This window comes from Scheffersomyces stipitis, chromosome 2 (genome assembly GCF_000209165.1).
Source record: "Scheffersomyces stipitis CBS 6054 chromosome 2, complete sequence".
Classification (NCBI taxonomy): Eukaryota; Fungi; Ascomycota; class Pichiomycetes; order Serinales; family Debaryomycetaceae; genus Scheffersomyces; species Scheffersomyces stipitis.
In genome coordinates, this window is record NC_009042.1 from 2,383,437 (window position 1) to 2,406,585 (window position 23,149).

The following is a 23,149-nucleotide window of genomic DNA, read 5'->3' on the forward strand; positions in this document are numbered from 1 at the left end:
AATCTGGCATTTTATCTCTTAACTTTTAGGATACAAGAAGTATAATAAATCTTGTGCTTATCAAACTTTATTATATAAAGGATTTGACATCTAGCCGAAAATCGCACTAGAATTGGTATTTCTATCAGATAAATTCAACTCTATCAAATCTATTCACCACAACAACATGACGTCGCAGGATAAGAAGATCTCGGTGGCATTCGTGTGTCTCGGAAACATGTATGTAATTGTGCTTATCAATTGGTATTAGCTTGTACTAACTTTGTAGATGTCGTTCTCCCATGGCTGAGGCTATTTTCAGGGCCAAAGTAAAAGAATTAGGCTATTCAGATCATTTCGATATTATTGATTCGTACGGAACTGGTCCATGGCATGTGGGTGATTCACCCGACCACAGATCGGCCAAGACGTGTCGAAAACATGGAGTTCCTGTAAACCATGTAGCCCAGCAGATCACTCCCGGAGACTTCAAGAAGTTTGACTATGTTCTTGGTATGGACGGACTGAACAAATCTGATTTGTTGCACAGTAAACCTAGAGACAGTAAAGCTGTAGTTGAGATTTTTGGCAAGTGGAGCACTGACCCGCAGTTCAGCAAGTATGTAGAAGATCCGTATTACGGTGGAATTGGAGGGTTTGAGACCAACTTCCAGCAATTATGCCATTTTAGTGAAGAGTTCTTGAAACAGGTTGTAGGTGAGAAGTAGATCTAGAGAATAGATTAGAGATAACTAGAATATAATAGCATTTAGATAATTTTTTTAGATTATTGTTACAAATTAAGTACCTCTGTGTACTGCTAACTACCCGACTCCTTCTAGTGCTTGTTGCTGTAATGTTAGACTAGAATACCATGAAAGTAACCATCCTTAGTACTGAGAACTTATGCACACTTTTTATAGTCATGCGTAACTTCTGTCATCACACCGGTAACTTGTGTCACGGGACCACAGTGTTTTACCATCTACAAATGTTGGCTAGTAGGTCTCAGTAGCTTACTACCTAAATCCATTACAGCAACCGCTACGGCAACACAACAGATACTCCCTGTTGAGATACATAAGCATCACGATAGTTGCCGCATATACCCGAGATCATCTTTTCTTTGGTAATAGCTTCAGCATTCGCATCTAACCCCCCAGCATCTGGAATCTTGATTTCCATATAGTGAATGATTTCCCCAGTGCCGATATGAGTACGAGAAAACTACAACAAGAGTTCGACAAGACGAACAAAAAGATAGCCGAAGGGTTGTCGGTGTTTGACGACATATACGACAAGTTGATGACATCAGAAATCAGTTCTCAAAAAGAGAAGTTGGAGTCAGACTTGAAGAAAGAAATCAAGAAGTTGCAGAGACTGAGAGACCAATTGAAACAATGGCTTGGTGACTCAAGTATTAAATTAGACAAAGACTTGTTGCAAGAGAACAGAACCAAGATCGAGCATGCTATGGACCAGTTTAAAGATTTGGAGAAGTCGTCCAAAATTAAGCAGTTTTCCAACGAAGGATTAGAATTGCAGAGTCAAAGGACGAAATCATCGAGATTTGGCCCTGAAGATGCCAAAAGGGCTGATGCCTGTAATTATGTGAGCGACATAATCGATTTGTTGAACCAGCAAAATGATGAATTAGACCAGAACGTCAACCTGCTCTTAGTGCAATTGAAGAAAGCCAAGTCTCTGAACCAGGCTCCTATCCAGTCGTCTATAGAAGACGAAAGATACAAGATAGAACGTAACAACACGCATTTGACGAAACTCGAGAGCATCTTACGAAACTTGGAGAACGACCGCTTGGACCCCCAGAAGGTTGACGACATCAAGGATGACATAGAATACTATGTAGAAAACAACCAAGAGGAGGACTATGTTGAGTACGACGACTTCTACGATGCCTTGGAGATAGACGACGAAGCTACTTTAGAAGTGCAGGGTTCTCTAGCTCAAATGGCTGTAGATACCCAGGAATACGAGCCTAAAATCGATGCTCCTGAACGAAAAGACGAGCCTGTGACTCCAGCAAAACCTGAATCCAAGCCTCTTCCCACTTCTGCTGCATCAACTACTACTCCTCATAAGCCGTCTCCCAGCTCTACGGCTGCTGGAGGGAACACTCCTACCAAAAAAGCTCACATTGTGCCTGCTCCAGCACCTCCTCCAATTGCCTACTCTAATGTAATCAAGGCAGCTCAGATGAACGCTCTGGTGGCAGCTGTTTCCGGCTCTCCTGCCGCGTCAGCTGCTACTTTATCAGGTGCCTCGCCAGTAGTTTCGGGCAAAGCACCTCCAGGCTTGAATCATCTCGACAAGTCACCTTCCGTATCTCCTAATGTGACCAATCTGAAGATAGCTGAGGAAGACACGCCTAAGTTGATACAAGCACAAACAGCTCAGAACCAACTTCAACTCCAGCAGCACCATCAGCAACAACCTCCCGCTAACTCACAACTGCCTGTCGGAACAGAAGAGTACAAGGGTTTGTATGATACTGTGTCACGTTTCACGACGTTGCCTCAGTCTAGATTACAGAACCCATTGCCCTTCCAGGCGATAGCTGCGTTGTTAGAGTCGTCATTGCTCAATTGCCCCGATTCTTTTGATGCCGAAAAGCCAAGACAGTATATTCCTGTCAACGTGCATCCCTCGTCCATCGACTATCCCCAGGAGCCAATGTACGAGTTGAATTCTAGCAACATCATGAGAAAATTTGACAACGATACGTTGTTCTTCTGTTTCTACTACAGCGAAGGAGTGGACAACTTGGCCAAGTGGAACTCGGCACAAGAATTGTCTAGACGTGGGTGGATCTTCAACACCGAGTTGAAGCAGTGGTTTTTGAAGGACACCAAGAACGGAGGCAAGAACCGTTCGATGTCGGTTATCCAGAAAGAAGAAGAGCAGGACAGTGTAGACGACTCAGAAAAGGAGGAGAACTACAAGTACTTTGACTACGAAAAGACGTGGTTGACCAGAAGAAGAGAAAACTACAAGTTCACCAACAACTTGAGAGAAACATTTTAGGGTGGTTGTAGTTGTTACATGTCTTGTTAGCATAGCTCTGTTGTATATGTATTTTAGTATAAATGTAATTATTCATATTGTATGTAGGGAGAGAATAAAAGTTAGAGAAGAAGAAATAGAAACAGAAGTAGAAATAAGAATGATAACGACAAAGATACGGAATTCGTTAGCAATAAGATTCAGTATATACTTATAGGAAACAAGAACCGAAACGGCTGCAAAATTCAGATAAAAGAAACCAGTAAATTATCTGCCATAGTTTCACTCTGGAATCCCGGCTGAATCTGCAACCGGTCAACTAGCAACGGGAAATAGACGAGAATTGGCGATTTCAGAGTTGATTCCTGCACGCACAATTATTGAACTTCTCCAAGCTCAGCCTTCTCATAGCTGGTGGCTCTGTGGCAACAAGGTCGTATTTGTCGTATTTTGGATATACGCGACGTTCTGTGAGGAGTCGCTGTTTGTGAAGCTCCTGTCTGTTGAGCTTCAGTTTGTGTAGCTTTGGCGAGGCCTAGACCCAGCGGGGAGTAGCTAGGTTTTTGTAGTCAAGGAGTGAATTGAATTAGGTGAATGAATGGGGAATGGGGCTCCTGAGGCGACTCGGGCACGTGACATGCCCAGAACTAAGACATCGGGCTGGTGAAGCGGCTCTGGCTCAGACTTGCTGCCGCAACCGACTTGTTTGATGCGTGTGTCGATTTCCAAAGATCTCCGGCTTTGGAGATATTGACGAATCCGTGCCGTTTAGTTAAGGAGCAGAGATCCAACATGGTACGTCCAGCTGTTGCAGCTATATGGGCTCTGTATGTAGTGAAAAATTTATTGTTCACCAGTAACGGTGCAGGAAGTGAGACAATATGGTTGATCCAGGCCTAATAATAAATGGAACAATATGAATCTGGGAATGGTCCTGATGTGGCACTGCGGATTTACAGTAGAGGTTGATCTGGCAAACGTAACTGAGATCTGAACACACAGATCAGGCAGGTTTTTTTTTCAGTTACAAGCAACTTTTCTTTGCTCTGTATTTTCTACATTACACTTCTGGTTCCTTTACCTAGGGATAATCAGGCTGACCGCTACAGGAGAAACTCACAGGACAACACGACGCTGCCAGCAAAACGCCCAAACGTTTACAATACGACAGACGTACAGCTGGTGAACTACTTTTGACAAACGGCAGTCACGGCGACTTGGACTTTGTCTTTGACTTCACTTTGGATAAAAGGTCTTCCCATTCTAAATTTAGGAGTAGAATATTCCATTTTGCATAAAGCGAGCATCGAACACACTCACCATATAAGACAACGGTCTTATTGATTCCCTCAGCTATACTCTTTACTTGTAGTCAATAGCTTTGTAACTTCGCTACACATTCCTACTTTCTTTATCATTTCCATCGCTACTCCCTTTAATACTTTCCATCCCCTACTTTCATACCTTGGCTTTAACAACATCCACTAGCTATTATTAGAATCACTGGTGACTCTAATTCTATTTCCAATCATTAAATTCAACTTGCACTTTCTTCACATTGTGTCATATATAACGAAATGTCTTCATTTCGTCCCACGCGTACCGATCCCGAAGTCGAACTTCCATACCGTGTTATCTTCGAAAGAGACGAATCCTCAGCTTTACCCACAGACTCGCATGGCTGTGTAATATGTCCCTCAGACCCCGGTACCTGTCCCACCTGTAAAGGCAACGAAGTCTGTCAGCAGCGATCGCCAACTTGTGATCATTGTGCTACCTTCTATTGTGGTCCCAACCCAACCAGCTCCGAAAAGAGTACTCCTCCCATTGGAGCCATTGTAGGGGGTGTCATAGGAGGTGTAGTGGTGATAGCATTATTGGTAGGACTCTACTATTACAACTTTATCTATCTCAAGAGACGTCAATTGTATGACGACACTGACGTGATGATGGAGGGCCTTGGAGGCAATGAAAACGACGACAATAGCGAACTCAGTAAAAACGATAGCTCCAACGAAATCCAACGATCACCTAATAAGGAGTCATTTGGTACTGATGCTACTATGGTTGAAAGACCTCCTACACGTAGAACCAACTCCAATAACCTGTTGCAGGCCCGTAAGAGACTTTCGTCGTACGAGTCATTTACGAAACCTAGTAGAATACGGAACCACTCAGGGGGAGCAGCAAATTCAACTGCGGCACAAAGGCGAGCCAGGCAACGACACATCGTAGAACGTGCAAATGCGGCTAACAGTGCTAATGTTAATAATGCCAATGGTGCTAATGGAGCTAACGGGGTATATATCAACAATTCTAACCGTAACTCTGTAGCCACTTCGATTTCGACTACCAATGCCTCCAATATCTTGCCCATAGCATACATACCTGGTGTGACAGTAAGACCCACCATCAACAACACACGTTCCATTTACTCGTACGACACAGAGTCGGTATTTTCCGACTTGAACACCATTGAAAACGCATCTATTGTCGGCGATGTCATGAAAGTGAACAACCTGAGCTCAACATTAGGAGACGGCCATCCAGAACCAAATGTAGACTCGCCTGACGATCAGAGAAAGAACGGCACTATGACGGCCATCAAAGCCCAGCCTCGTTTGGTCAATGTGGACAGAATCGACGAAGATGATGAAGATATCACAGACGATGAAGATGAACATGTGGACGATTATGACGATAATAATGAAGACACCTTCAATGCCAATAGTACCCATATCAAGAAACTCAATAGCAGCAACAACTCCAGCAACAACAACACGACTACCCTAACCAACCTTGTATTTAACTTGGACGAACAAAATTCAGAGTCAGAGTCTGACTCAGATGTAGACTCTGACATTGGCGAAATTGCCAGAGCCACTAGTGTAAGACGTAATCCCAGCTCCAACTTTTCTCACGAGCCAGTAAAACAAGACCGTGAGATTCTTTTGGATGTTGACGGTACCAGTAGCAAGACAAATCTTATGGGGTTTGATGCTCCTGGTTCAAGTACAGCTCCTGGCGACACTGGTTCGTTTGTGTTTGATGTGACATTTGACGATTCGAACAAACACAGTTCGGAAACCAGCACAGAAAGAAGTCCTTTTGAAGACCCGTGATAGGATGAACATGAGTACGTAAGATCATAAATAGCATTACTTTAGTAAACAATGAACAGGGTCGACGTAGGTGAGTCTATGTCGATATGGTATCATCGGCAAATCATAAATCAGAAAGTATATTTGTGCGATTGCAAAATTATACGCAGCGACTCAATCGGGAAATCTGTGCAACCAAGTAGATCAACGGAGCGGATACAAGCGAAGCAGAACAGTTTGGGCATTTGGAAAAGATCTTATAAACGAATATCGTAGTCTACACTATATAAATAATCTATGATACTGCGGTCGATGGTAGATGGCATACAGCGAATCTGCTACAGTATTAAACTATGCTACTATAACCTACTGCTGTGTAACTTTTACTGTGATTTCATGATGTTATAGCAGCTGCTACCATTATGCTGTACACCTTAGTGTGATATACTTGCTGTTATGGACTAGTGTTCACTGTACTGTTATGCTACTCTATATATTTGTGCTACTTTACTGCTCAAATAGTTGATCATATTATCCAACGGCAAGACCTTCTGCGAACCGACGGGATTCCACCATCATCTCCTAGCGAGTGGTTGTTGTAGTTATATGCCTCGGTCGGAAGTCGTGGGAACAACGAGCTCCGGTGGTGGATCGAATAGGCACACCCAAACCGGAGTCACTGCCGGCAAAATTGTCTACCTTCTAGCGGGCGGACCCTAAGACTCCGAGTTGGCCAAATTGGTGCGAGCGTGGAAAATTATACCGGACGGTGGTGGGGCGACGATTGCAAAATAGTGAGCGAACTAGATATTTGGAATGGACATAGAAGCAGAAATATTATCAAATAGACATAACGAAACGCTACCAGATGTATACCAAGTCCGAGATGGAAGTCAGATCAAAGTCGTTATCAATAGCCTATGTAAATTTGCGCTTTAGTAAGAGACAGCCCCTCCCCATAATCTCCCTGTAGGAGAATATGCTGCTACAGGAAACCAACAGTAGCTGCAAGACTCCAGACCTTCTGTGCCAATTCCACCACGCCTTTAGCACCCGATCCAGCAAATTGAGCACATTCGAGGGTTGTATCATGTAAATGCTCCAAGCCCGAGCAAGCATCTACTAGAAGACCACACAATTTTATTCGAGGAGACCGGAATTAAATTAGTTGTAATGGCGTGGACGGTGACGTAGCAGTGAAGCAGTGATTCTGGAACTTTTGCCTGGTCGAATGTGCCCCGCGGTGGGTCTAGTTTCCATTATTAATGTACCACTACATCACGATCCGTCAGGGTATAAGGAAGGTGAAAATTAGTAAGGAAACCATTGGGCCATGGCGAGATCCGGGTCGAGGGACGAGCGACCGGAGCGGCACCACCTACCGTTCGGAAGTGAGCATAGATGCTAATGATTCGCTTACACAGAAGTACCAGAGTTCATGCTACTCAAACCAACTACTCCACTTAAGCTATGATTGGTATGCACGTGAGTTGTATACTTAATCAGGTCGGCCCCACCCTCGCCCCCAGGTCGGTGAAAAATTTTAGTGCGTGCCAACATATTTCATTATTACTACTGAATCGCTGCAGTTGATAAACCCCCACGGTTGGAAATTGTCCACTGCTGCGTCTGAAAAATATATATAGGAATTGGAATTTCCAGCCCACAACAAAATTTGGCAGTTCTTCTTTTCCTTCTCTTCTCTCTTTCTGGTCCAGTGGAATTCCTTACTATTCCTATCGCTTTTGTATCTTCAATTGCCACCAGACTTCCATTTGCCATGTCGTCCGTCGATCAAAAAGCTATCAGCACCATCCGTCTTTTGGCTGTGGATGCCGTCGCTGCTGCCAACTCCGGTCACCCAGGTGCTCCATTGGGTTTGGCTCCAGCTGCCCACGCCGTATTCAAGAAGATGAGATTCAACCCTAAGGATACCAAGTGGATCAACAGAGACAGATTCGTCTTGTCCAACGGTCACGCCTGTGCCTTGTTGTACTCGATGTTGGTTCTCTACGGCTACGACTTAACCGTCGAAGACTTGAAGAAGTTCAGACAATTGGGCTCCAAGACCCCTGGTCACCCAGAAAACACCGATGTTCCAGGTGCTGAAGTCACTACCGGTCCATTAGGTCAAGGTATCTGTAACGGTGTTGGTATTGCCCTTGCCCAAGCTCAATTCGCTGCCACCTACAACAAGCCAGACTTCCCTATCTCCGACTCGTACACCTACGTCTTCTTGGGTGACGGTTGTTTGATGGAAGGTGTTTCTTCGGAAGCCTCTTCTCTTGCTGGTCACTTGCAATTGGGTAATTTGATTGCCTTCTGGGACGACAACAAGATCTCCATTGACGGTTCTACTGAAGTTGCATTCACCGAAGACGTTATCGCCAGATACAAGTCGTACGGATGGCACATTGTTGAAGTCAGCGATGCAGACACCGATATCACTGCCATTGCTGCTGCCATCGACGAAGCCAAGAAGGTTACCAATAAGCCAACTTTGGTTAGATTGACTACCACCATCGGTTTCGGTTCGCTTGCTCAAGGTACTCATGGTGTCCACGGTGCTCCATTGAAGGCTGATGACATCAAGCAATTGAAGACTAAGTGGGGCTTCAACCCAGAAGAATCCTTCGCTGTTCCAGCTGAAGTTACTGCTTCCTACAACGAGCACGTTGCTGAAAACCAGAAGATTCAACAACAATGGAACGAATTGTTCGCTGCCTACAAGCAAAAGTACCCAGAATTGGGTGCTGAGCTCCAACGTCGTTTGGACGGTAAGTTGCCAGAAAACTGGGACAAAGCCTTGCCAGTCTACACCCCAGCCGACGCTGCCGTTGCTACCAGAAAGTTGTCTGAAATCGTCTTGTCCAAGATCATTCCAGAAGTGCCAGAAATCATTGGTGGTTCTGCCGATTTGACTCCTTCCAACTTGACCAAGGCCAAGGGCACTGTTGACTTCCAGCCTGCCGCTACTGGCTTGGGTGATTACTCTGGTAGATACATCAGATACGGTGTTAGAGAACACGCTATGGGTGCTATCATGAACGGTATCGCTGCCTTTGGTGCCAACTACAAGAACTACGGTGGTACTTTCTTGAACTTTGTCTCCTATGCTGCTGGTGCCGTCAGATTGTCTGCATTGTCTGAATTCCCAATCACTTGGGTCGCTACACACGACTCTATCGGTTTGGGTGAAGACGGTCCAACCCATCAACCTATCGAAACATTGGCTCATTTCAGAGCTACTCCAAACATCTCTGTCTGGAGACCAGCTGATGGTAATGAAACCTCTGCTGCTTACAAGAGTGCTATCGAATCTACCCACACTCCACACATTCTTGCCTTGACCAGACAAAACTTGCCACAATTGGAAGGATCCAGTATTGAAAAGGCTTCTAAGGGTGGTTACACTTTGGTCCAACAAGACAAGGCTGACATCATCATCGTTGCTACTGGTTCCGAAGTGTCTCTTGCTGTCGATGCCCTCAAGGTCTTAGAAGGCCAAGGCATCAAGGCTGGTGTCGTCTCCTTGCCAGATCAATTGACCTTCGACAAGCAATCTGAAGAATACAAGTTGTCTGTCTTGCCAGATGGCGTTCCAATCTTGTCTGTTGAAGTTATGTCCACCTTCGGCTGGTCTAAGTACTCTCACCAACAATTCGGTTTGAACAGATTCGGTGCTTCCGGTAAAGCTCCAGAAATCTTCAAGCTCTTCGAATTCACCCCAGAAGGTGTTGCTGAAAGAGCTGCCAAGACTGTTGCCTTCTACAAGGGCAAGGATGTTGTGTCTCCATTGCGTTCTGCCTTCTGAACGTTTGGTTATGTCTCTCTTTTATCTAGTTACATTTAGTTATGTTAAATTTTAATTCAAGTTTTGGTTCTAGCTTGTGTAAATGAACATTCATTTTATATAGCTTGCTCTCGTTAAATTGTTCCGATATTGGCAGTTGTAGTAATACTCGTATTTCATTGAATTAAGTTCAGAAAAATATGGAATATTTTTTCTACTGGGCACATTTGCAACCCTTCGCATTCAGAGTCTACACTTCAACTAGCAACGGTTGCAAAAAAAGTTCTTTTATTCGTAAACACTTTTTCAAATCACATGTTCATGCTTCGTAACACAAGTCGTAATCAACATCCATATTCAATATAAAAAATCAATCTGAATAAATAGGCACTTGTCTAAAATGCTTACTTGGAGGTGTCAACAACGTATCTACCCAAGATCTTACCTTGTTCCATCAATTCGTAGACACTGGCCAATTCGGACAAGCCAACGATCTTAATTGGACACTTGATCAAGCCTCTGGTGAAGAAATCAATGGCTTCAGCGGAGTCAGCTCTGTTTCCGACATAAGATCCCTTAATTTGGATGGTTCTGACGACGGAGCTGAATACAGAGGCGGACACTTTAGCACCTGCTGGTAAACCGACCAAAACAACAGTACCTGTTGGTCTGACGTAGTCAACGGATTGTTGCATGGCTCTCTCAGAGACAGACACGTTGATGACACCGTGAGCACCACCGTTGGTAGCCTTGAGGACATCAGCTACAACGTCCTTGGAAGACAAGAAGTCAACAAAAACTTCAGCACCCAAAGACTTGGCAAATTCACCCTTGTCGGCACCACCATCGATACCTACGACTCTGTAACCCATAGCCTTGGCATATTGGATAGCAAGAGAACCCAAACCACCTGCAGCACCGGAAACAGCAACCCATTGACCAGCTTGGAGTTGGGCTGTCTTCAATGCCTTGTATACAGTGATACCAGCACACAAGATTGGGGCAATCAAGGCCAAGTCAGTACCCTTTGGAATTCTGGCAGCTTGAATGGCATCAGCAGTGGCATATTGTTGGAAAGAACCATCGTGGGTGTAACCAGACAAGTCTGCATCTGGACAGTTGGATTCGTGAGCAGTGACACAGTACTCACATTGCAAACAAGAACCGTTAATCCACTTAATACCAGCATAGTCACCGATTTCCCAACCAGTAACGTTTTCACCTAAGGCTACAACAACACCAGCACCTTCGTGACCACCGACCAATGGCAACTTGGTGTCCAATGGCCAGTCACCCTTCCAGGCGTGCAAGTCGGTGTGACAGACACCCGAGTACTTAACGTTGATCAACAATTCGTTAGGCTTTGGCTTTGGGACTGGGATGTCCTTGTAGAGCAATGGACCACCGTTGGTTTCAAAGATAACGGCCTTTTGGGTAGTTGGAATAGACATTTTGAGTTGCTTCAGAAGTTTTGTTGGAGGTACAATAAAGTAGATACTACTGTTGTATGATGATAGAAAAGGAAATGAAAAGTCTGGACAAGAAGGCGATCTACCCCATATTTATAGTAATATTTCACCCTCTTAGCTCGAAAGCAGGCGTTGGTGAAAGTCCGAGTCTGTCTACCAAAAAAATGCCGAAGGGGGGTAAGGAGTAAAACATATGAGACTAGTCTGTCCATACAAGTAACCCCAGATTTCCCCACCAAACCAAAATATGAAGTGCCATACTATGTTATCCGTCTACTATGACGGACTTAATCTATTTAGGATATTTGTATGGAGTCGGGCCTGCACAATGTCCGGTCCTAATCACCAGAGCTCCTATTAATGTCTGTAGGTCTCGACTAAACACCGTGGGGCCTGTGTAAGGGCCTAGCACCGTTTTTCGGTCTGGGACAAAGCTATACCAGAGGGCCTACAAGAGTGCAAGAGCTACTACAATAGTGGTATCGCCGTGCAAATGTCCGTACTAGATGTATGGAAGTGATTACTAGTGGCTGCGAAATTTTCAAATCTTAATGTTTCCACGATCTACCACTTCTGTAAATATACGAATACTACGATAATCGGGCAAGATTTTGAGTTTTCAAGTACAGCCAAAAGCCTTTGAACTTAGCCCAGAATTCTGAAAGTAGCACGTTTTGGTGTGAAACAAAAGAATACGAAACTGACTTTAACTGTCATTTGTTATAGAAGAAATGTATATACTAATGCAAATAGTTGCAGCGATTTAGCAAAGTTTCAAATAGGCTACTAGAGGTTCGGTGCATTTTCACAGTTCCACTATGCTTGCCAGTGTTTATCTCCCATTTCAAAAGTATTCAAGGCAATAATCATGCTTTGGGTCCGAATTGTCCGACCTAATGCATGCACGGTTCCCCACGATTCGGCTCAATTAAGAACAGGAGTTTACTGCTGGCTCTCTAAACTCGCATGTTAATTATGCCTTCTGAAAAAATGTTAACAATCCCAACAACTGGGCAGTTACGGTAATTTCCGTCCTCGTCTTTGGCTACCATTGGCTCTAGCTTAATGTTCGGCAATAGGCCTTGCCGGTTATCTCCTCTCTTAGAGCATGTGGTGGAATACCTTCGTACTATTCCGTAACCACACTAACAAAGAGGCAATGAAACGTTTACAAAGGATGAAAATTACCAGAAGAATGCTGGAGGAAATCCGCCGAACTAAATACTCTGCCACTTCTAAGCAGCTAGTCCCAATTTACAACCTGAAGGGTTGGAATCCAGGATTGCTGTGTTATCCACAGCACCAACAAGGAAGACTATAACTGCTAGGGTTGAAGATCAGGACGTCAAGGACACTGTTTCATTAGTGGTTATTAAACCTACACCTACTACATCTATTGCTCCCTAACCAATTTTGTGAAACGAATCAACGCATGTGTGAAGAGGTACGGGCATGTAAGTAGGTCCCATAGTCAAAGCCCTTACAATAAATCAGGTGGTACTATGTTCACCTTGCATTGTCTAAGTCCACGGAGTTTACACCATCCAGTTTCAAAATCCGGGGTACGCAAACTCCAGGGGTGCACATAGTCACTCGTCTATACTACATCAATTCTGTCAAATACATTAACCGTTGATTCCAAGAACCATCAAAAGGCTATATAGACACAGTTGTGCATCATGGATAGACGGAAATTCGCCAGATGCCAAACTTTCCCATCAAAATTTTTCCCTCCGTTGAGGGGGCTTCGAGAGACAATCTCCTTTGTTGGTAACACCTAACTAGCACACCTTAATCTCCAAACGGGCACAAGACACTGTTGGGACAGCCCGAGATAGCATGGTGGGGACAACTACCAACTCCGAACAATGGATCGGCTACAAGGAAATATCTATCGCAAGATAATCATTTCTAACTACTTCAGTAATACATGCTTCTGGCGTCCCACTTGTCGTTCTGGATGAATTCGATCAACGTCTTCGATCCCGTCTGCAAGAGCGGATGACCGCTTACTACCGTTAGAAATTTCTCCAACCCTTGTCTTCTCTTTTCGATGTTTAGATCGTTGAACTTGTTGGAGTTAAGCAAGATCTTGCCTGGCAACGGTGGTATTATCACCCGCGTCGTTTCTTGTTCCAATATTTTTCTGAATGTCACGAAGTCCGAGTATCGTCTGCGTACTCGACTATTTCTCTTCTTGAATGCTGGGATGTTCGTCTATGTTGGTTAGTATAGGTTACTAGATATATGATCATCATAATCACCTTTTCGATCTTTCAAAGCACTTACTCTACACACGATTTCGTAATCGGTATACAAATCTCTTCCATATCCATGTGTCTGTGGATTGCGGACCTGTTCCTGTTAGTTATTTGTTCGTCATTCTGTTGATCGTAGTTGTGTTACTTACTTCTATCTCAAGGAAATTCTCTGGCTCTCCATAAATCTCGCTGAACGTCTGTTGTTTATGTCTGGGTGACGTCGTGTTGATGACATCACTTATCGGCCGAAACGGCTTGGACATTCTGTATGGATCTATGATGCGTGGTTCTACGCTTTTCTTATCAAGTACTTGATACTGAGTCGTTTGTAAATGATACTTTTGGCTTGAAGGATCGTGGTGATTATATGCACGCCCAAACTGCTACTACTGAGAGGGTGCAGAGATATTCACACTTTTGCTTCTCAGTTTACTTGCAAAAATCAATTTTTCATAGTCCTCTTGTGTCAGCACTTCTACTATCTTCAACTGCCACTTATTTTGCATTCATATTCCATCTCCACTTATTCTTCTTCATTCTTCCTCGAATTTGGTCGAGTCGTGTATTGACCACTTTCTGGAATCAGTACCAGCAACTACTGTTTCTCCACGCTTAGTGATGATAAAGGAAACAGGATTGTCACTTCCTTGTAACTTTCTTGCCTCTTTAGTAAGATCACTTTCAGTAATATCACATTTACGATGTGCCTAAAATTAGACACACGGTAGACAGATCTAAGTGGGATTCTCGGACACCTGCCACCGCTCCGAGTCTACTCTGTATGATGGAACGATGTTCCGAGACGACATAAATGGAATTTTTGACTTACGGAAATTACTTCTAGCTATAAGTGTGACATGGCACTTCTACGACTTCCACATCTCAAGTCTTATTGCAGCGGGTTGCATGATATCCCTACATTTGCTAAGGTCATTTCGCAGCCTTTCTCCTACATTAATGGATTCATCTCAACCGATTTCGCCCCCAACAATAAGGTTATCCAAAGGAATAGGAACTTTCCGGAGGAAATGAGTAATGGCAGTAGCAATACAAGTCTATGGTCATTCGATCCGTCTTCAATTATACCGTGTCTAATTGCCAATACAAACTAGCCTGTTAAAAGTGGTGCAATTTTTCGCAGCACCCGGTTCTGAACGCAGAATCACCCTACTGGAATGCGTCTCCTTTCGGAATTTTCCTTGCGAAGAAAAATCGTACCATCCGTTTGGGTGCAAAACCTACGCCTAAACCACCACTGCAAACTGGAATGGTTCCATAAACTGTCGGGTCCTATAATTTTGCGGCCTTTGCTAACCAAGGCTGAGACTTGCGGTATTCGAGCCCTCCCATTCGTTGTTGGTACAAATAGTTGACAGAATCTGCCCAATTCTTATGTTTGGTTGACTTTTGTTCCCAACAAACATAGTTATTCCACAACACTAAAACACGTATACAATGGTAGCCAAACAAGTTTTATCCAAGATTCGCCCAACCCCACTCTACAAATACTACATTCAACGTGCTCCATTGTGGGGAGTCTGGGCTACTGGATTGGGTGCTTTCTTGGGATGGCCACACGTTTGGATTATGCTCTCCAACAAAATTGATGATGTTCCACCAATCAACTTCAACCATCTCTGATTGAACATTTGATAATTCAACTGGATTTGAATAAACAGAATAACCAGTGTCAAACGGACAACTGGAATCATGAGCAACGTCTACGTATTCATATTTATAATTAATACACTCTATATTATCTGACACTAAATGTAGCTGTGACTGTTAAATGGTGATAAACTCGTTCGCAACTTGACTTATTATTCTCTGCTCCTTTATTTCCTATTTACGAGAGGTTTGACTATCATAGAAGGAAACCCGTTGACAATGTTCTCAGGATTTCCTCCCAAAACTGTATTTATATTTCAGCATAATATTATACAATTTTCAACTTATGTTCTCAAAATATAGCTTTATCAATTTTTAGACATGACCAATGTAATCTGAACAAGCTTTACATTCAAAGACATCTATGTACTTAAATATACCCAGATACTGCTTATCGAATACAGTTCAAGTAGAATCAATAGTACTCCTACTATAAAGTATTTTATCGGCTGTTTCGCATACGATGAACAAATTAAAAACCGAAAAATTGATCCGGGCTCCTTTTGCTATCTCTCTTTCTACACTGAATAATTTCCGAATATTTTTTGTTGTCATAATATTGAGCTGTTTGTAGATTTGATAATGAAAAATACAAGGTAATATAAAACGAAGCTATGGATAGGAATATAAACAAAAGGACCAAACTCGCAAACAATAAACTCTTCAATGACATACTCCATAATTCTTAAATATAACCAACCATACCTGAAATCTTTCTCTATTCTCTAATGTGCTATCTTGGCTAGTATAGTCTAGTTAAGCTTTTCCTTGTCCAAGAACTGTTGTTGAAGATCAAAAGTGTTGGCGTTTACGTTTCCGTCTCTTATCACGGCCACTCTCATCGAAGCCAACAAGTTGTGAGCAGCGTTGGAGTGAGCATAGACAGCACCATTGAAAGCCTTAGTGGCATCCTTACCCAATGAAGCTCTGACCAAAGCTTGTCCACCTGGGTGTTCCTTGACGAAGTTCTTGACATTGTGGATGATACCAGAGATGATGATAAGACCGTCGGATTTTGCCTTGGCGTTGAACTCTTCTCTGTCCCACACTGGCAACTCGTCGACGGAAAGACCCCAGTTGAGCTTGGCCTTCATTCTGTCCAACTTCTTCTGTTGTTGTTGAACCAAACCTTGTTCAATGGCGTTCTGCGAGAACTTCTTCAAGTTCCAGGCAAGGCCAAGCTTGGATAAGACCCAGATAACGATCTTGGTAGGATCGTATTGGTACCACTTAAGAGCGTTTCTGTAGTCAGATGGGAACTCGTGGTGGAAGTTGTGGTAACCTTCACCGAAAGTGAACACAGCAGTCAATGCGTGATCTCTTGGAGTTCTTCTGTCGTCAAATGGCTGAACACCGATCCAGTGGGCCAAAGAGTTGATACAGAAAGTAACTTGTTGGATGAAGAAAGACTTCAAAATGCCTCCGTAGATGAAACCACCCCAGTAATCGCCCCAGAAGAGACCAGCAGTCAAGGTAGGAACTACAAAGGCCGAGACAAGCATCATCAACAAGTAGTGACGGTGCTGGAATGTGACGATCCAGTCGGTGGACAAGTCAGAGATGTCGGCTCTAGCTCTGTTCTTTGGGTTAGCCTTGGTCAACATCCATCCCATGTGCGAGTACCAGAAACCTTGTCTGGCATCATAAGGGTCTCTGTCGGTATCGGTGTATCTGTGGTGGACTCTGTGCGAGTGGCCCCACCATTTGATGGAACCCTCGACGGCACCAGCACCAAAGAAGGCAAAGAAGAGCTTGACTGGAGTGGCGGCGTCATAGGCTCTGTGGGAAAATAAACGATGGTAGCCAGCTGTGATGGAAAGACCAGAGAAGAGGTAGAGCACGAAGGCAAGAATCAAGGTCTTCAAAGCTGGAGGGTAGAAGACAGCCTGGTAGGTACCGAAGGCTGGCATGGCAACGACCAAAATCATGTTCAACCAGTTGATCTTCTTGTAGAAGTTTCCAAAAGTCCATGGCAATTCGGAGATGTGCTTGGTCTTGGCATACTTTGCCTTTTCACGGGCGTCCTTGTCGGCCAAGGATTCCAAGGAGTCCTCTGTGATCTGTTCGGCAGTCACTTTGACCATTTCGGCGGTACCCATCAATCTGCCTCCCAACCCAGCAGCCACGATTCTGGGAGTCTTTTTGTTGGTACCGGCAGCCAATGCATTGAGGGCGGTGATGTCCGCGGTGTCCAATTGCTCGGTCATACTGAAATCGAAATAGAATCAGAAGTTGAAGCTACAAACAACAAACAAACAAGCAAAACAAAAGTCTCCCGGTAGTTTGCAATCCTCGATCCTGGTGCCATTATATAGTTTGTCAAAATTTTCCCAGTATGGTATGCATGTAGGCAGATGCATATGGCAATTAAAAAAACTATGGGCCCCATGGCCGGGTAACGCATGTTTCGCACCCAGAGATAACACAATTTAGTCGACAAAAGAAATCCCAACAAATTTTCTACGCCAAAGACGGAGGTGTGTGCCGGAGCGGCGTGCATGTAAGCCGAAGGGAGCAACCGTTGGGAATCTGCTAATGTTTCCGAACGAATATGGGGACACCAGAGAGCCAGGCGCTGGAGGCCAGAGAGACGACGAGTTTGAAGAGAAGACCAAGGTGGGACCAGTGAAGCGGACGCTTATTCGATTTTAGAGAAGTTTCGCCTTAAGAACGGAAGCTGACGACTACGGCCTACAATCGAAAACGGTTTTGTGTCTGTATGTAATGTGGTGGTGGAACTATTAGCATACGCACCAATGTCAGAAAGAGCTGCTACGGAAGACTAGAATTGAGAGAGATCCACTGGTGCGGGAGGCTAAGAGAATGTGGCATTGTCAATTGTCGTTCTATTGTCATTTCTGTATGGAGGTGACATCTGTTGATTCAGGGGTGAGTGGCGATAGCCTCGTCTTCTGTATACTACTCCGTATTCCACTCTGTAGCACTCTGTGTGCCTCTGTACTCCGAGATGCCTCGATTCTACCACAGAACCAGATCGATCTCACCTGCTCCTAGACAGCTGGATCCCTGGATCGCTACAGTGGACGGAGCTATTCGGCGCTACCTTTCTAGTCCTACCTGAATCTCAAATTCTCTCCATCTCTCGCCGGCCCTTCTCTCGTTTCTCCCTATTTTGTGCGCTCCCGAGGTTCATCTTCTCTATTTTCCAGCGTGCGCATCTGTGGCCTCTCACTCTATTTCCATTTGCTGTTCAGCTTGAGTTAGGCGGCGCAACATGGGGTCATAGTTGAGATAGCAACCCTTGGCCGAGTGTCTGCCAATCTCAAATTTTTTGAACGACAGCATCCATACAGTTTCGCCCCTGGCCAACATCCAACAGAATTGTGAGCTGACAGTAGCCTCCGACTCCTAGAAGCTCCGCTACGAATGTTTGTACCGCCCGCTGGCCCCTTTTCTTCCTCGGCATTTCCTTCTGTGTCATGGATGCCATCAAAAGCAAAACTGCCAGAAACAGAAATTAATGCCATTGGAATTTCTCCTTTGCTCCTGGCCTCTCGCCGCTGCACAATCCGGACTCCAGCTTTTGTTCACTGAGATGGTTTCTGTTCCCATGCACGCTCCGGACTTTGTGCCGCTAAACGACGATGTATCTGCCAGTCGTAAGCCTTCTGTAGTAATTGCCAATAATAGAATTTTTCACTTAGAAAAGCAGAGAAGCGCTCGGAAAGCGCACTCGCGGCCGTTTTTCTCTTCGTCTTCGTTCAAGTAAACGGGAGCTGTATACGACCATGCCTTGCACAGGTGCTGGGCTCATCTCCTACTCGTAAAGAACCCAAGACATCGCATTCTCCGTAAATTCCTCTAATTACTCTCTTTGCGTCTCGTTTCGAGTTTGCAGCGCTACCAGTTCCCAACTTCCACTCGTCCTATCAATTTGCGTCTGGCTTTTGAGTCACTATTCTCGAGGTTTCTCTGGCCAGGAGATTCCCGGACAAATCGATTCAGCTAAGTCAGTTTAGCTAGTTGCCTGCAGACATCGCCCCATTCGATCCTCCGTACGAACTTAAGGCGGAGATCGATGGAGTTCTGGAAATGTAACTCCGACCAATCTCTCAGTTCGAAAATGAAAGCATCACAGCAGAAGTCTGCCAGCACCAGTAATGACTCTTAATCACCAATGAAGAAGAGTCATTCAAAACAAAATTCCCACGTTCCATTATCTTCTTGCCCGGCGATCCACCGAAACAGAGTGGTGTTCAGACACTTAAGTGGTGACTCGTGATGTCATGAACTGATCCTGCTGTTCTGGTAGTAAGTCGATTCCTGCAGAAAACGCCAGTCTCAGTAATTTCTCCTGGTTTCTGCCAAGGGTCTCTGGGCTAAAGTCCCTGCAAAACCGAGCAATCTCTTCGCTATTCTCGCTATTTTCACTCGTCCCTGCGCAGTTTTCTCGCAGTTTTCTCGCTATCTCAGGGTACTCAATTATTGCTCACAGTACAATTTTCTTGACCTCCCTGAGCCCATTGCACTTGTACCAGCTCTGTATTGTATTTCAGAAGTATTCGTATTGCTGTGTTCGTATTTTACATTTACATTCATTTGATTGTTCTCATATGCACCTTCGCTGATTCGTTCACACTGCAATTATAGTGGTAATTATAGCCGTTGTTATCTTGTAAAGTGTAGCCTCGAGTCAGAATTTGTGTGTCGAGCTTTTTTCGCTCATCAGTTTCTGTCACGATTTTTTCTCCACATTTGTAGACAAATTCAAATTCAAATTTAAATTCAACACTCGCTGAAAAACAATATTTGAAGTCATCTTCGTCATTCCAAAAGACAGATAAGACCCGCCGCTTACAACGTATCCCCGATCGACCCATCCATATCACACTTTCTTCGGACGTCCAACATTGCGCAGAACGGCAATTGACTGTCATCTATCTGAATAAGCGAGAACTTCTATCACAGTAGTCTCAGTTCATCCCAGTTCTTTCAAAGCTTTTCTCAATCTCAGTGTCATTTCTCAGTACTCATTTGCAATTATTTTCCCTAATTTTTGACGGGCTTTTCATCGACATCTCAATCCTATCAACTTTTCCTTGACATTCGTACACATCTCACTTCTCACGTTCATCACTTTCCGTTAGCTTTCGTCATCCCAATCCATCAGAATGTCCAATCCCCCCTTCCAAAGACAACAACCCTCGTCGCCCTTAACTACGCCCAACCACCACCCTTCTAACCATCAGCACCATGCATCACGTAAACCCTCCATCGTGGAATTGTTGAGCTCGCCACCTCCCTTGCCCAACAACACCATCGATGACGAAATCCACCAGTTCAGCTTGTCCCGCAACACGTCCATAAGCTCACGGACTTCGTCTTTCAGTCAACAGCAGCACGGTGCTCCACATCACGGCTCTAATTCCCACCATTTGTCGGTATCAGGTATGGACTGGTCGGAGATCCCTTTGAGCGAATTGACCGAGTCCAACAAATTGATCTATATCAATTCGTCTTACTCGGTGCAAAAAGCATTCGAAACGTTGGTATCAAACAACTTGACCTCGGTGCCTGTCTCAATTTCGTCCTCTAATGAAAACGATTTAAGTAGCTGTTTGACGTTTGACTACTCAGACTTGAACACATATCTCTTATTGATCATGAACAAGATCAATCTCAGTGAGCTTTCTGTCAGTGAGATAGGCAATGAACACGACTCTACAGCCAAGAAGCATGAGATCATCACCCAGACAATCAACAAAGCCAAAAGAGGAGAAGAAGTACCCATAGAATTCATCATCAAACTTCATCCAAAAAACCCCTTCATAAAGTTTACGGAAAACGACACATTGTTCAAGGTGATGGAGACATTGGGTAACGGAGTTCACCGTGTAGCCATCACCAATCTTGAGTCTACCAAGATTACAGGAATATTGTCGCAAAGAAGATTGATAAAATACATGTGGGAGAACGCCCGGAGATTCCCCTCGCTTGACTTTTACTTGAACTCTACATTGCAAGACTTGAAGATCGGCTCCAGTACCCCCATATTCATCTACGAAGACCAGTTATTGATCGAAGCCTTATACAAGATGTTCAACGAAAGAGTAAGCTCCTTGGCTGTCATTGACAGAACAAAGTCACTTATCGGCAATATATCTATTGTTGACGTCAAGAACGTTTCAAGCTCCAAGAACTCTCACTTATTGTTCAAGTCAGTGTTGACTTTCATCAGCTACAACTTGAGCCAGAAAGGCATTGAAGAGGGCCAAGACCAGTATCCTATCTTCCATGTCAACAAGCAGAGTTCGCTAGGCAGAGTCATTGCCAAGTTGGTGGCTACGCAATCACATCGTTTGTGGATTGTGGAGTCCAACACAAGAACTCACCAAAACTCCATCTCATCGCCTGTCACTATTGAAGCAACTTTGAATGTTAGTGCCAACCCTTCGTCAGCATCTTCTTCTAATGCAAACACTCCTGAAGGTAACTTCGGTTTACCAGGAAAATTAATTGGTGTCGTCACCTTGACCGATATCTTGGGATTGTTTGCTACATCTAAAGGTACCAAGACCGATCCACAATTCGCGAGAAACCAAAGAAGAAGATCGTCTACTTCAACTACGCGCTCATCTATAGACAGTGCTATCAGTGTAGGTGACGGAAGCGCCAGAACAACCAATGCCAATGCTGACCTGGAGATCTTCCGCAAATCGTACACTGCCGCTGCAAAGAATGAAAGTGCCATTTCCAAGGACTAGAGAAAGAACTGATAGCATGGCAGAATCAGCTCAATCCATGTATCAGTAGTTATTCTCTATCCATATTGTTCTACAGTTTATTTATATTTATTATTTACCAATTCTTATAAATGCATAAACCATACAGATTGATTGTAAACTATACTGATTCTCTAATACAACTTATTGTAGAGATACTTTCATAGTCAAACTTCATACAGATCCTAAGCTCCTACAGGTGATCTTATAAAGATTGAGTTTTTAAATAGTTATTGCCATGTAATACTGCTGTCTCACATAATTCTCTTACAATTCATACAATACTATCTGAAAATCATCCAGACTAGGCATGCAAGCCCCACATTCAGTATCAAATACGAGGCCAATTGGTGAATAATTCGACAGATATAAATATGGAATGATGCCCAATTGAATTTTATCTTTGCTACGCTTGTTTACTACGCTTACATTTTAAGTCAATGGTTCATACTTAGCAACGAAGCCGTCTATGGTATGCTTAGACTGCCAGGGCATCTCATAGCCAGCCTTCAGCTCATCCCATAGTGAAAAATTCAAGTTTGTGGAATGCGACATTTGCCATACAAAAAAATTTCACTCATCGCAGGGCTATCTGAGAAATGCAGAGAATTTTTCATCAGTATCTGACCATCACACAAGTCTAGCAAGAGGTACGGGAAGACAAAGAAGCAGACAATTAAGTCAGAAGCTGGCTATAAACAATGTTCTGCTATGGACCAACGATTTCAGATCATTTTGCTACAATTTTTATATGCCAACGGCTCTGTCTACAGAATCTCCTGCCATAAGCATCCCCCAGATGAAGATAACAGTTCGGGAGAAGAGGTGCTGTGTACACTCCGACACGTGTACAGGCACGACATAACCTGCCGCCTCCGTACACTTATTGTTAACTATGAAACATATACTTATGGACAAGGTTCACTGATTTGGACTGAAAAGCAAAAACGAGAAATGAGTCAACGTCTGAGATCAATCCCTAGACCACCCGGGAAGGTCATGTGTTTCATGAAGTACGATAAGGTTGGTAACCGATTGACTCATTGGTTCGTGGCGGAGAAGTACGCAGAGTAAAACCGGGGCCGATTCGTGGTAAATTCTGGAATGATCC

General features: G+C 44.0%; 8 protein-coding genes across 8 annotated transcripts; 5 read left to right on the plus strand and 3 right to left on the minus strand. All coding sequences in view use genetic code 12, as the record gives it.

The window, feature by feature from the left end:
* Positions 1–175: 175 nt before the first annotated feature.
* Positions 176–810, plus strand: PICST_70448 (protein-tyrosine-phosphatase). Its single transcript, XM_001382645.1, has 2 exons — positions 176–219; positions 269–810. The coding sequence occupies exon 2, from the start codon at positions 282–284 to the stop codon at positions 705–707; it is 426 nt and encodes a 141-aa protein (XP_001382682.2). The 5' UTR covers positions 176–219; positions 269–281; the 3' UTR covers positions 708–810.
* Positions 811–1,029: 219 nt separating this feature from the next.
* On the plus strand, positions 1,030–3,099 carry NOT5 (negative transcriptional regulator). The gene has a single exon (XM_001382646.1). The coding sequence runs from the start codon at positions 1,192–1,194 to the stop codon at positions 3,022–3,024; it is 1,833 nt and encodes a 610-aa protein (XP_001382683.2). The 5' UTR covers positions 1,030–1,191; the 3' UTR covers positions 3,025–3,099.
* A 963-nt stretch (positions 3,100–4,062) lies between these two features.
* PICST_67104 (predicted protein) lies at positions 4,063–6,195 on the plus strand. The gene has a single exon (XM_001382647.1). It carries the CDS (start codon positions 4,581–4,583, stop codon positions 6,123–6,125), a length of 1,545 nt encoding a protein of 514 aa, XP_001382684.2. The 5' UTR covers positions 4,063–4,580; the 3' UTR covers positions 6,126–6,195.
* A 1,243-nt stretch (positions 6,196–7,438) lies between these two features.
* TKT1 (transketolase 1) lies at positions 7,439–10,033 on the plus strand. Its single transcript, XM_001382648.1, has one exon. The coding sequence runs from the start codon at positions 7,885–7,887 to the stop codon at positions 9,916–9,918; it is 2,034 nt and encodes a 677-aa protein (XP_001382685.1). The 5' UTR covers positions 7,439–7,884; the 3' UTR covers positions 9,919–10,033.
* Positions 10,034–10,206: 173 nt separating this feature from the next.
* On the minus strand, positions 10,207–11,835 carry ADH2 (alcohol dehydrogenase). Its single transcript, XM_001383173.1, has one exon. The coding sequence runs from the start codon at positions 11,346–11,348 to the stop codon at positions 10,302–10,304; it is 1,047 nt and encodes a 348-aa protein (XP_001383210.1). The 5' UTR covers positions 11,349–11,835; the 3' UTR covers positions 10,207–10,301.
* A 1,451-nt stretch (positions 11,836–13,286) lies between these two features.
* On the minus strand, positions 13,287–13,890 carry GRD19 (putative golgi membrane protein-sorting protein; the record flags this gene model as incomplete). Its single annotated transcript, XM_001383174.1, has 3 exons — positions 13,287–13,583; positions 13,656–13,721; positions 13,777–13,890. The coding sequence occupies 3 exons, from the start codon at positions 13,888–13,890 to the stop codon at positions 13,287–13,289; spliced, it is 477 nt and encodes a 158-aa protein (XP_001383211.1).
* A 1,939-nt stretch (positions 13,891–15,829) lies between these two features.
* Positions 15,830–17,586, minus strand: OLE1 (stearoyl-CoA desaturase). Its single transcript, XM_001383175.1, has one exon. The coding sequence runs from the start codon at positions 17,500–17,502 to the stop codon at positions 16,048–16,050; it is 1,455 nt and encodes a 484-aa protein (XP_001383212.1). The 5' UTR covers positions 17,503–17,586; the 3' UTR covers positions 15,830–16,047.
* A 2,520-nt stretch (positions 17,587–20,106) lies between these two features.
* On the plus strand, positions 20,107–22,147 carry PICST_88034 (predicted protein). Its single transcript, XM_001382649.1, has one exon. It carries the CDS (start codon positions 20,428–20,430, stop codon positions 22,018–22,020), a length of 1,593 nt encoding a protein of 530 aa, XP_001382686.2. The 5' UTR covers positions 20,107–20,427; the 3' UTR covers positions 22,021–22,147.
* The last annotated feature ends 1,002 nt before the right edge of the window (positions 22,148–23,149 follow it).